The 12460-nt window shown below is 35.8% G+C and overlaps 1 protein-coding gene across 2 annotated transcripts in view; it reads left to right on the top strand.

Annotated features, from left to right (window-relative positions):
- CWC27 (CWC27 spliceosome-associated protein homolog (S. cerevisiae)) overlaps positions 1-12460 on the top strand; it is a 229612-nt gene that overhangs the window by 26368 nt on the left and 190784 nt on the right. For both annotated transcript variants that reach the window (XM_008578320.1, XM_008578319.1), the window contains exons 8-10: positions 6294-6373; positions 7251-7284; positions 10720-10877. In XM_008578320.1, coding sequence (XP_008576542.1) covers positions 6294-6373; positions 7251-7284; positions 10720-10877 — 272 coding nt within the window. The remainder of the gene's footprint in view (positions 1-6293; positions 6374-7250; positions 7285-10719; positions 10878-12460) is intronic.

The following is a 12460-nucleotide window of genomic DNA, read 5'->3' as shown; positions in this document are numbered from 1 at the left end:
TTGTGCCCTTCCTGAAACTCCCATAAGGTCCTGGATAGTAGCTTGAGTGGACTTGGATATACACCTGTGCATTACGATCCAGCAACCCATTCTTCACATGCACGTGGGTCCTGGCACACTGCAGAATCTCTGGTGTACAAATTTAGCTGTTTTGTCTGTTTTATGTAATGACTAGTGATTAAGTTTAATTTGAGAAAGTAGAACGACAACAAAATTTTTGACATTTACTGGCTTAGAGGAAAATATATTGCTGTAGAGTATATGAGATAATTCTGGAGAGAATCCAAATAGAGGTGTATTTTTGTTTACTTTGTTTATGTACAGTTCTTTGGACTACAAGTACCCTTCAAATATATTTTACCTTTTGGGTAAAAGCAAACCTTGGTAAGAAAAGGGAAGGCTAGCCTGAATATTGGAAAAGTATGGTCAATAGAATATATATATTTTTAATTTAGCTTTATTATTTTTAAATGTATGAAATAACTAGACACAAAGCCAAGAGTCTTTTATAATGACTAAGAACAATTTGCAGTTTCAGTGGTTGCATGAAATTAAATATTTCTAAAGGTCTTGAAAATAATTGTTTCATTATTCATTTGCTTATCAAGTTTCTTTTTTCAGTGACTCCACAGTGTTAAGCTTTATTCCAGAACCTGTCTGACTGATCACAAATTAATACTTGGTAAAGTCTGAATTGAGGCTTTACTTTATGTGAAAGGAGAAATAAGACAGAGTCCCCTCTGGTTTACGGATCAGTGTGGGATTACAGACACTCCTTCACTCTACTCATTTATTCATGACAAGGTGCCTCTCCCACATGAGTTATTCCTTTGTTATTTATTTCAGTGTCTTTCTCCTACCTAATAAAATCTCTTAAGAATCATAGAATTTTATAGCTTATAGGGATCTAGTCCAACTTCCTTTCTTTATTGGTGAGGAAACTGAGACTTTGGTTAAGTGACTTGCCAGACTGTCTTCATTTCCTTTTTGATAGGATTGCATGATAGGGGAATGCCATAATAATCATATCTGGAGTTTGAAAAAGCACATTGTCAGACTCTCTATGATATTCTTATGGACAACGTGAAGAAATGTGATCTGGGAGAATAGTACAGTCAGATGGATTCGTAGCTAATTGAATACTTTTGCCTAAAGGGTGTTTTGTTGTCAACCTGTGCCTGATTATTTGAACTAGTAAGTTGGAATGTAATAGGAGTACATGTAAATTCCATACTTTAGTTCGATAAAATTAGCTGAATAGATATGACTTAATAGCCTGTAAGCTCTAGTTGAATTACTGAGTAAGCTCTCTAGAATAAGGAATTTAACATTCTCTGCGTTGTTTGGATCACATTTGTAGCAGTTTGTTCAATTCTTAACATATTTAAGAAATATATTAACAAACTGGATGTATCCAGTAGAAGGGTATTAAGGAGGGTAGGGATGATGCCAGACATCACCTCACACAGGAAATGCTCAAGGAACTGGATATGCCTCGGAGAAGTAAAAACCAAGTGAAAATGTCCTAGACTTCAAATATTTGAAAGCTTTTTATATGGAAATTCCTCCCTTTATATTGCTTTCTTAAATAATAGTTTCATTCAAATGTCTGTATTGGTTTAAAATTTACTCATTAATCCTTCCTATAACTTAAACATAAACATCAGAAAATATTTTCCAAGTAAAAGCTTATAATCAGGCAGGTAGTTTTCATGAGGCAAGTTAAATGGCAGGTCTATTATAAAAGAATCTCAATAGCTAGATTTTAATACAGTGATCAAATTATGCCACATTCACAGTTATGCGCATGGTATTTTTCTCACTGTAAGACGTAACATTTTTGGGGGCTGGCCCGGTGGCGCACTGCCACTTGGGAGTGCGGCAACGCTCCCGCCGAGGGTTCGGATCCCACATACAGACCGGCCGCTCACTGGCTGAGCGAGGTGTGGGCGCAATACCGAGGGTTGCGATCCCGTTGCCGGTCCTGGTCCGGTACGGGTGCGACACTGAGGGTTGCGATCCGTTGCTGGTCACGAAAAAAGACAAAAAGGAGAAAAAAAAAACCGTAACATTTTTACCTTAAATCCAAAGTTATAAAATGGTCTTTTTCTCACCCAGAAAAAGTTATATTGGTGGACAGATTCACCACTTTTAAGAGTAAAGTAAGAATGTTTCTTCTATTCTAGTTTATCCTATGGAATTAAACTTTCCCAAAAAGTTGGGAGGTAAGGTGGGCATGGCATGGAGAGTGCTGCTAGGCTGTTTGCAGGGAGGTTGTCAGAAGTGTTAAGCAGTCTAATGTATAAAATGTTTCTGCCCCATCAAGTTGTACTCAACTTTCATTTACTTCTTTCTAGTTGTTTATATTTAACCAATTTTAAAAAGATGTTAACATATTTTATTGGTTTTATATTGCTGTTGTAACAAATTGCCATAAATTTAGTGGCTTGAAGCAAAACAAATTTAGTATCTTGCAGTTCTGGAGGTCAGAAGACTGTAATAGGTTTCACTGGGCTAAATATGCTGCCTTCTTTTTGGAGTCTCTGAGGATAATCCATTCCCTTTTCCAACTTCTAGAGACTGCCTGTATCCTTTGGCATGGTTCCTTCCTCTGTCTTCAAAGCCAGCAATGACTGGTAAAGCGTTTTCATGCTGCATCACTCTGATAATGACTCTCTTGCTTCCCTCTTTCATGTATAAGGATTCTTGTGATTACATTGGATCCACCCTGATAATCCAGGACAATCTCCCCATCTCAAAATCCTTAATTTATCTGCAAAGTCCCTTTTGCCATGTAAGGCAACATGTTCACAGGTTCTGGGGATTAAAACACAGACATCTTTGGGGGCCATTATTCTGCCCACCGATTTATATCTGAACTAAACTCTCCTATGTAGTATGCCCAGTAACAGGACTTGTTTATAGCTCTAGAAGGTAGAACTAGATTTGGTTGGAGGGTTAGAAATTACAAATAGATTTTTTATTTTTTTTCCAATGAGAGAATTTTCCAATAATGGAAGAAATGCATTCGTGTATGTATATGTCCGTGTCTGTCTGTCTGTGTGTTAATTTAGGTGTTGAGACATAAGTTGACCACTCAAGGAGATTCCTGCATTGGGTGGGAGAATTGACTATATAGCCTCTAAAATCCCTTTTTTAACTGTTCAGTTTTTGTGGTTTTATGCTAAATTTCTCAGAGTATATTAGTCAGGTTCTCCAAAGGAATAGAGCCAATAGGCTAATAGGATATGAGAGAGAGAGAGAGAATATCAATCAATCAATCAATCATCGATTTATAGGAATTGGCTCATGTGATTGTGGGAGTTGACATGTCCAAAATATGTAGAGTAGGCCAGCAGGGATTTGGGGAATAGCTGATGAGTTCAAGATCTGCAGGCTGGAAATTCAGGCAGGGTTTCTATGTGGCAGTCTTGAGGCAGAATTGCTGCTGGTTTGGGAAATCTCAGTGCTTTGCTCTAAGGGCCTTCAACTGATTAGATGAAACCCACTCACAGTATAGAGAATAATCTGTGTTCTCAATGCCTATTGCTTTAAATGTTAATCTCATCTAAACTAAGTTTTCATAGCAACATCTACACTGGTGTTTGACTAACAACAGGGCACCGTAGCCTAGCCAAGTTGACACATAAAATTTACCATCATACAGAGTTAGAGGTGGAGCCCCTGACCTTCCAGCTTTTTGGCCATATAAAAACTGTTCCTCTGTACCACCATGCCTCTTTCTTTCATTTCTACTTGTACTCTTTATTTCTTGCTGTTTTGCTGCCTCTTTTTTCTTGAGTATGAAGTGCCAGATAATATGGTAATTTTCCACTTTGATGTTCCTTTTCAGATTTGGTTGCAGATAGTTTTGAATTTGCTGTGGCTCCTTACTCTGAATTCACAAAATATATTTACTATTTTATTCAGCAGCTAAATTCTTCAACTAGCTTGCCTCTTTTATGCAATTTTAAAAACACTTTAAAATATTTTTGGTATTTGTTCTTCCTTTAAAATTATTGTTATCTGATGGTACCAGAACCTTAAAATAGGTAAATTCAGAAAGTATAGGCATTACAGAGAAATGTCAGAATTCATTTTACCTTTTTGGGGATTGTCTCCTAATCTGTTCAGTTCCTTTCCAAGTTGTTCTCTCTTCTGCAGGATGCAGTCTACTATCATGGTAAGGGAGGCCTAAAAAATTGCTTTTGATCATATATTTTTATGCTAATTCAATTTTAAAACATTGCTTTTGATCATATATTTCTATGCTAATTCAATTTTAAAACTTAATTAATATTTGAAATGATAATGATTATTGACATTAATTCACAAGTTTCTCCTATTGTTGAGTCTTATTTTAAATTAGCATACAACAAGTTTGTTCTTTTCTCTTCAAGCTGTTTAAAGTAAGTTTTGGGAGATAAACAAGAACCCTCTTTAAAAAATTAATTAATTATTTTAAATTGACAAAAACTTTATTGTGTACAACATAATGTCTTAACATATGTATACATTGTGGAATGGCTAATTAAGCTAATTAACATATGCATTACCTCACATACTTGTCATTTTTTTGTGGGGAAAACACTTAAAATCTACTCTCAGCAATTTTCAAGAATGTGATACAAGAACCCATTTTTAAAAATTAACAAATTAATGATTGTAAACTAACATTTACAAATAGATGAAATAGTATAGTTCATTAATGGACTAAGAGCTTAGACACCTGAATTATAATTTTACTCATGCTCTTTCTTAGCATAATTCTCCTTTTCTGATCTGTGAACTACAAGACTAGAATAGAGGATCTGAAGCCAACTCTGGCTGTGATGTTTATGAATGTGACTCCATGAGGGAGCTGGGTGGGAGAATTAACAAGGGAATATTTCTTACAGTAGATGAAGATAATCTGATGGCTGGAGATGTAGGAGGAAGGAATTTTGGGGAAGGAAAGTACATGAACAAAAGATGTTCAAGTTTTATTATAGTTTAGGTCATTTTATATTCACTGTGCATTTTTGTACATATTTAAGTCTCTTGGGTGAATCAGGCAAGACTGCTTTTATTATTAGCGTTTTGTAGGCAAGGGTGCTGAGGTCTGATGAGGTCATTCTCTTTCCACAAATGGCACAAGTTTTAGACTAGAACCCATGGAATTATGGAATATTAGATTCTGAAACCCATTTGGTTCAACTACCATCTTTCTTCTTGTCCTATGTTCCTACTACTATATCACCTTCTGTTTTTTGAACATTTTTTTCCATTTTTCATAATTGAACACATATTATCAAATAATTAGTTGATATTTTGCCTTTTCATCACTCCTTAGTTTAAATAAGGCTATGGAATCAGAAATATAGATTAATTGCGGCTGACCAGTTTGCTCATTTGGTTAGAGCACAATGTTCTAACACAAAGGTCAAGGGTTCAGATCCACATACTGCAAAAAAAAAAAAAAAAAGAAAGAAAGCAACATAGATTAATTGAGTAATTCAGATTCTATGACTTTTTAAAACTATAGATATTAGCATATTTAGACCAACTGAGAAAGATTTTATTTTGTTATGTAAAACTAGACTTTAAGCATGTTTTAATCGATTAGATTTTTAAAATATGGAGAACTCCATGTTAATACAGAAATTTAAAAATCTATTATTTTCATCATGGAAATACATTTCAGAAGGTATACATCTGCCTCAGAGTAAAACCTGTGAAATTTAAGAACCTATTCTCAAAATTAAGTGGTGAATGTGGCATAAGAGAAAGAGGTGTTTTCACCTCTCTGTATATGACATTTTAAAATTTCAGTAAACATATTTTGTAATGGATTTTTCAAAATAAAATTCTCCTTTAAAATAAATGAAATTATTCTTTCTTTCTGTCAACTCTAACTTCCCACTATTCACTTTTATATGATTAGTTGGGGGGGGTTGGGGCAGGTGAGCAGCTTCCCACCTCAAGAAATAAGTATAAGTTTGAAGTTTCCCACCATACAGTGGAGAAGTCGGTAGGATAGGGACTGCAGCTCTGAAACCAGGCCAGTGTTCTGGGTTCACAGACTTATTTTTAATAGTTATCACTTTTTGAAAGAGAAGGTGTTTCTAAAATAGTATTTTTAGTCAATGGAAGATTAGGGTTCTTTATAATGCTTTAGTTTATGCTGAACTTTTCAGGAACACATCTATTGCTAATCACATGTCAGTACTAGATTTTATGTAAATTTGTTAACTTGTCCTTTTGGAAGACTGTTTATTTCCTCACTTGTGATTATAATGTACATTCCTTTCCAGAGCATGAAGGGAAAAAGCAAAAGTAGTCATGACTTGCTTAAGGATGATCCACATCTCAGTTCTGTTCCGGTTGTTGAAAGGTTAGTCTGGTGCTGGTATGATCCTAAGTTCTTATTTTTTGGCTCAAAAATAAGAACTTGGTTCTTGCTTCTTTTGTGAGTAAACAGTCTGTTTTCATAAGTCAAAGTTTTTAAACCCCTCCCCAGAATAAAGCTTTTTGAAATGGAGATTGAGCACTTCTAGCATGATAGAGAGAAGCACTCAAATCACTTTCACTGTTTTTGCTATCTACCTCTGTTGAACTAATAAAATTTAAAATTAATCGTCAAACTTTTAAGTACTAGGGTAGTTTGAGTACTAGAAACTGTTTGCTTTAATAATTTAACGTTTAATTCGGAGTTGCATTGTTAACCTTTTCCTTGAAGCATTTCTTATCTCAGATGGTATCATGGGTAAGCAAATCAGAGTTGAAGGTTTTTGTGAAGAAGTCACCACAATTTGGGCCAATCCGCTGAGTGTAAATGCTCACATACTTTCAGGAGCTAACAGAAAATTGTCTTACTATGTTTGTTGCTTCTCTTTGAAAACATGTGTTAGTGTTAAATATAATTGCACATGATATGTTTGGCCAAGGTCTCAAAGGGGGACTAAAATACTAATGTACTGAGTTTATTAGCTCATTTTCAAAAATCTTATTTCAATGTAATCTTTTCTCTGAAGGATTTGGTTTCTGTCGCCAGAATACTTCAAGCCAATAGAAGAAATTGTGTTATGCAGACCTTTATTTATAAATTTTAGAATGTTTTCATCTGCTCTACAATGCCATTTTGAAATTCCTACATTGAAATAAATTTTTGGAATGTTAATCACAGCAGACTATTCTAAATTTTTAGATTTTTAAATAATTTTATTAGTTTCATTCTGAAGCTACAATTTGTTTTATCTGTTTTTTTGTAGTGAAAAAGGTGATGCAGCAGGAGATTTGGATGATGTGAGTATTAATTTTAGTATAAATATAGTTTGAATAATTTACAGAAAGTTCAAAATTTTTACAAAAAATTTAATTATTTTTTCTTAAGAAGTAATGTATATTACTTTTGTAATTATATATAAAATTTTGAAAAATTTTGAAAAATATAAATTATTTATTGGTATATTTGCTTCCAAGTGTATATTTCCTCCCGTGTGTATTAAGTGTGTGTATGTATCTTTCCTTACAAAATTGGAATCATATATTAATTTATAGCCTGCTTTTTCTTCCTTCACATAACATTCATGAATACTCATAATCATGATTTTATAATTTTATTATGTTAAAAATTTAAATGTTAATGGGTGGGCATCTTACACAATATATGGGAAATAATCAGTCATTTATAGTAGTATTCCTTTTTTATATACATGTTTCATAAGATTCTCATTCAAGACTGTAGTGATCTTTATTAGTTGTACTGGCTAATAAAACTAATAAAACAGAAGGAAGATTTTCTTTTAATATTTAAGAGACCAAGTTTTACAAATTATCCACATGCCACTTTATGTAAAAACCCATATCTGTGCATTATATAATTCAGTAAGAAGTACATAACTTTCCATGCATGAACACAGATTCATCTATTGCCACAGTCAAAAGAGAGGGTTCTCTCTGACAATCTATGGTATGGAGAGGATGAATATCTAACCTTGTGAAGTAAACCTTCCCGGAAAAGACAATGCTGTGTTATGTCTGTAGGAGAATTAGGAGTTAATTAGGTCAAAAAAAGAAAGTGGTGAACATTGGGGTCTCTCTAGTTCAGGGAACAGTATATGCTAAAGTATGGAAATACGGAGAGATTATACCTCATTTAGGAAAAACAAACTGAGATTTAAAGTTTGGAGCAGGCTGCCTTGTGAAGAGCAGAGAGGAAGAGTGTTGAAAGTAAAGGGAACTGCATGAGCAAAAGGCTGTGAAGCAGGAGAGTTTGTGTTCTAGGAGCTGAAAGCAGGCCAGTGTGACAAGAGTGTAGTGACAGGAGGGAGAGTGGGATAAGCTTGGAGAGGTAGGCAGATGGGCATTACAGAGTGTCATAGGCCATGGTAAGGAGTAATTTCATCCTAAGAGTAATGAGGAACAGTTGAAGGGTACTTGTTAAAAAGAAGGGTGCTCTAGTCAACTTTGCATTTTAGGAAGATCACCATTGGTGATATTATAGACAACAATTTAGAGGAATAGAGAGCTGTTGGGAGGCTATTACAGGAAGAGAGCTTGAAGTAAGACCACAGCTGTGAGATAGAAAAGAGATTGATTTGAGAAAGGTCTAGGAGGTAACTGATTCCATACTATGAGGTGAGCAAGGAGGAGTCTAGGACAACCACAAGATTTCCAGTTTGGGTAGCTTGTTAGAGGGATATAAAATAAAGAATAGGCTTGAGGTGAGGGGAAAGATGAAAAATGAGGTTAATTTTGTACATTTTGAGATGGGGTAACTTGGAGACATCTTTGTAACGATAATATAGGTCTAGAAGATAGGATCAATGCATAGGATAAGATGTAAAAATATAGATTTGCTCTTAGGTCATGGGTGGGATGAGGTCATCTAAGGATAGTATATGGTTTCTATCCTGTTTTGTGTCCCAGATCCTTGGAAATGACTAAAACTGTGGATCCTTTCCCAGGAAAATGTGCTACATCCACAAAACAAAATTGTATGAATTTGCAGGGGATTTTTTTTAGATTTCCTGAGGCCCAGGCATGGAAGGACTTGGTTTGTGGTTATCAACTTCTAGTGCTTAAGAATTACCTAAATATCTTGCTGAAAACATTCACAGTCTCTATCCCCAGAGATTTTTGGTTCACTAAGTCTTGTGATGAGGGCTAGGGATTTTATATTTTTAAGAAACAACCATGTAATGTGTAGTCTGAGAAACAGACTTGGAGGACTACTGCTTTAGGGGTCCACAAGCCTCAAGTTAAGGATCCTGCCTCACCATGACTCACCAAATCAACAAATCACAAGAGAAAAATGATCCACTTGGGGTAGTTTCTTTCTTCTCGTTCTCTCCCCACTCCCTTCCTTTCACTCTTCCTTTTAGAAGTTTAAGATACAGCAGTAAGCAAAACAGGCCAGAATTTTAGCCCTCATGGAGTGTTTGCTCTAATTGGATGAGAGCTAGTTAACACATAAGTAATTAAAATGTATAGTATGTTTTATAGTATAGTATATGGATGATAAATGCTTTGGAAATAAACAGAGGAAAGGGAATATAGTATAGGATATGTTTATTAGTCTGTTTTGTGTTGCTATAACACAATATCTGAAACTGGGTGATTTATAAAGAAAAACATTTATTGCTTACAGTTTCTGAGGCTGGGAAGTCCAAAGTACATCTGGTGGTGGCAACAGTGACCCAGGGGTCTCACATTGCAAGATGGTGGAAGCAGAGAGAGCAGAGAGAGCAAGAGAGAGAAAGACAGACTCTCCTCTTCTTTTAAAGCCCTCAGAACCATGCCCCTGACCACCATTTTTAATCCATTCACCACTGTGCAGTCCTATAGGCCAATCACCTCTTCAAGGCCCCACCTTTCAATTACCATGATAGGATTTCCCACCCTCTTAACAGTAGCAGTGGGGGCTAAGTTTCCAATTCATAAAACTTGTGAGGCACAATTCAAGCTTCAGGGAGTTTTGGGGGGACACAATTCAATCCACTACAATATGGATGATAAATGCTTTGAAAATAAACCAGGGAAGGGGAATAGAGAGTACTGGAGGTGGGTGGGTGGATCTTCCATTTTTCATAGGATGATCAAGAAAAGCATCATTGAGAAGGCAACATTTGAGCAAAAATCTGAAGGAGATGAAATACAGATATCTGGAATAGGAGTGTTGGACAGAACAACAGTTCCAAAGTTGTCTCCTGCTGCTGAGCTAGAGTTGTAGGAGACTATGTCAGGGAAGAATAGGTTGTATAAGGCCTTTAGTGAGTTGAGGATCCACTGGAGGGTTTTCAGAAGAGGAATGATTGCTGTGACTTAGATTATAGGAATAAATTCCAGCTTTTCTACTACACCTCTTCTGCTTGAATTAATCTCAGGTTGAGGTCAGTATGTTGGCCAACTGCAATCTAAGCCACATTTCACACTGGGATTAGAATAGGAATGTAGATAGGCACAGTATCCTGGGTAATGCAGAGGGAGCAGTCTGGGCTGTACAGAGTTGCTGAATATGAATTGAGCAAACAGCCCTTCCTGGTGTATCCCCTGCTTACATAGTTGGCCTAGAGCAGACCCTAGGGTATTCCCACCTGGATCAGATTCCTCAAGCCCTTACTAATTAAAAACAAAACAAAACAAAACAAAAAATGAACCTGGAGCATCTAAGATGGATCTCTGGAAGTGAAAGGGGAAATTGAATGCCTGGCAAATACTCAGTTTCGATTTCTACAGGATGGAGAAGATGCAAGTGCACAGCAAGATGAGTATATTGATGGTGATGAAAAGAACCTGATGAGAGATAGAATTGCAAAAAAGTTAAAAAAGGATACAAGTGCAAATGTTAAATCAGCTGGAGAGGGAGAAGTAGAGAAGAAATCAGTAAGCCGCAGGTGAGTCAGTTATTATGCTTCTATGTATCAGAGTCTTTGTCTTTTTATACTTCATTTAAATTAAAATTGATTCCTCCATTCAACTAATTTTTTTAAGTACTATTTTCATAATGCTTGATAAATATAACAGTTGTGCAGATTGGCCCATTTGGGGGCATAAAATAAAATAAACCAGGCTTAAAGTAAATATAGCAAATGACCCTATGAGTCAAATCCCACTTCATTTCTCTCTGATCTCTTTTTAGAAAGACTCTGTAAGTTATATATATATAGGATAAGCAATGTATTAGCTAGATTCAGAAGCTTGTGTTTGTTTAATACCAATGAGAGCAGTAGAGTAATTGTACGGAAAGAAAAGAGACATCCTGAAATAATTTAGGTGAGTAAAATTTGTCAAAACTGGTAAAGAAAGTGTGTGGACCTGAAAAGCTAGATGCAGAAGCTTGTGTTTGTTTAATACCAATGAGAACAGTAGAGTGATCGCACGGAAAGAAAAGAGACATCCCGAAATAATTTATGTGAGTAAAATTTGTCAAAACTGGTAAAGAAAGTGTGTGGGCCTGAAAACATTCTTAAGTATCTTTTCAAGTCTGATTTAGCAAATACTGTATACCCCTCCTAATCTCAGTGGTATTATAAAAGAAATTGCAGCAAATGATGAAGTTTACTTTGTTGATAAAAGTTTGTTGGATTTTGGGACTCAACACTTTCTTTTCCTGAAATTCAACTTAATTGAAAAACTCCTTTCCTTTGTGATTATATTATTATAACTCTATGATGTACATTAAAAATAATGTTGCTTTGGGCTGAGCCTGTGACGCACTCTGGAGAGTGCGGCGCTGGGAGCGCAGCGGCGCTCCCGCCGCGGGTTCGGATCCTATATAGGGATGACCAGTGCAGTCACAGCGCTCACTGGCTGAGCGCAGTGCGGCCGGTCTCAAAAAAAAGGACATAAATAAATAAATAAATAAATACTGTTGCTTTAAAAAAATAATAGTATTTGTTTTCTTCAGATGGTTTACATTTGGGGAATAAGAGATGTAACTACCTATAAATAATATTCTTTTTTTCTATCATGTTTCTCAACCTCATATAGAAAAACTTAAAAATAAAAAGAATTTCCATGCTTTCATTGCAGCTCCCTCAATTTTTTTCCTTTATTTAACCAGAAATAAAAGTGTTTCCCAGGGCCGGCCCAGTGGCGCACTGGAGAGTGCGCAGCTTGGGAGCGCAGCGCTCCCGCCGAGGCTTCGGATCCCATGTGGAGACCAGTTCCCGCTCACTGGCTGAGCGCGGTGCGGGCGCAACACCAAGGGTTGCGATCCCTTTACCGGTCAGTAAAAAAGACAAAAAGGAAAAAAAAAAGTGTTTCCCAGAAATTTCCATTGAAATTATAACTTTTTGCATTCAGAAATGGTACTTAGAAGTTATCTTAAATACCTTTTTTTTCCAGCAACATTCTCTTGAGTAACATTCACTCAAGTAATCACTGTTGAATAATTTAATATAGTAGATTAACTTTGGGCCCATATTGACTGAAAATTTTAGTGATCATATACTTTCCTCTATATATATGGAGTTGA

The sequence above is a fragment of the Galeopterus variegatus genome, unplaced genomic scaffold, assembly GCF_000696425.1.
Source record: "Galeopterus variegatus unplaced genomic scaffold, G_variegatus-3.0.2 Scaffold1661, whole genome shotgun sequence".
In the NCBI taxonomy this organism is placed as follows: domain Eukaryota; kingdom Metazoa; phylum Chordata; class Mammalia; order Dermoptera; family Cynocephalidae; genus Galeopterus; species Galeopterus variegatus.
The sequence above is the reverse complement of the archived record's forward strand: the minus strand, read 5'-3'. Positions and strand labels throughout refer to the sequence as shown.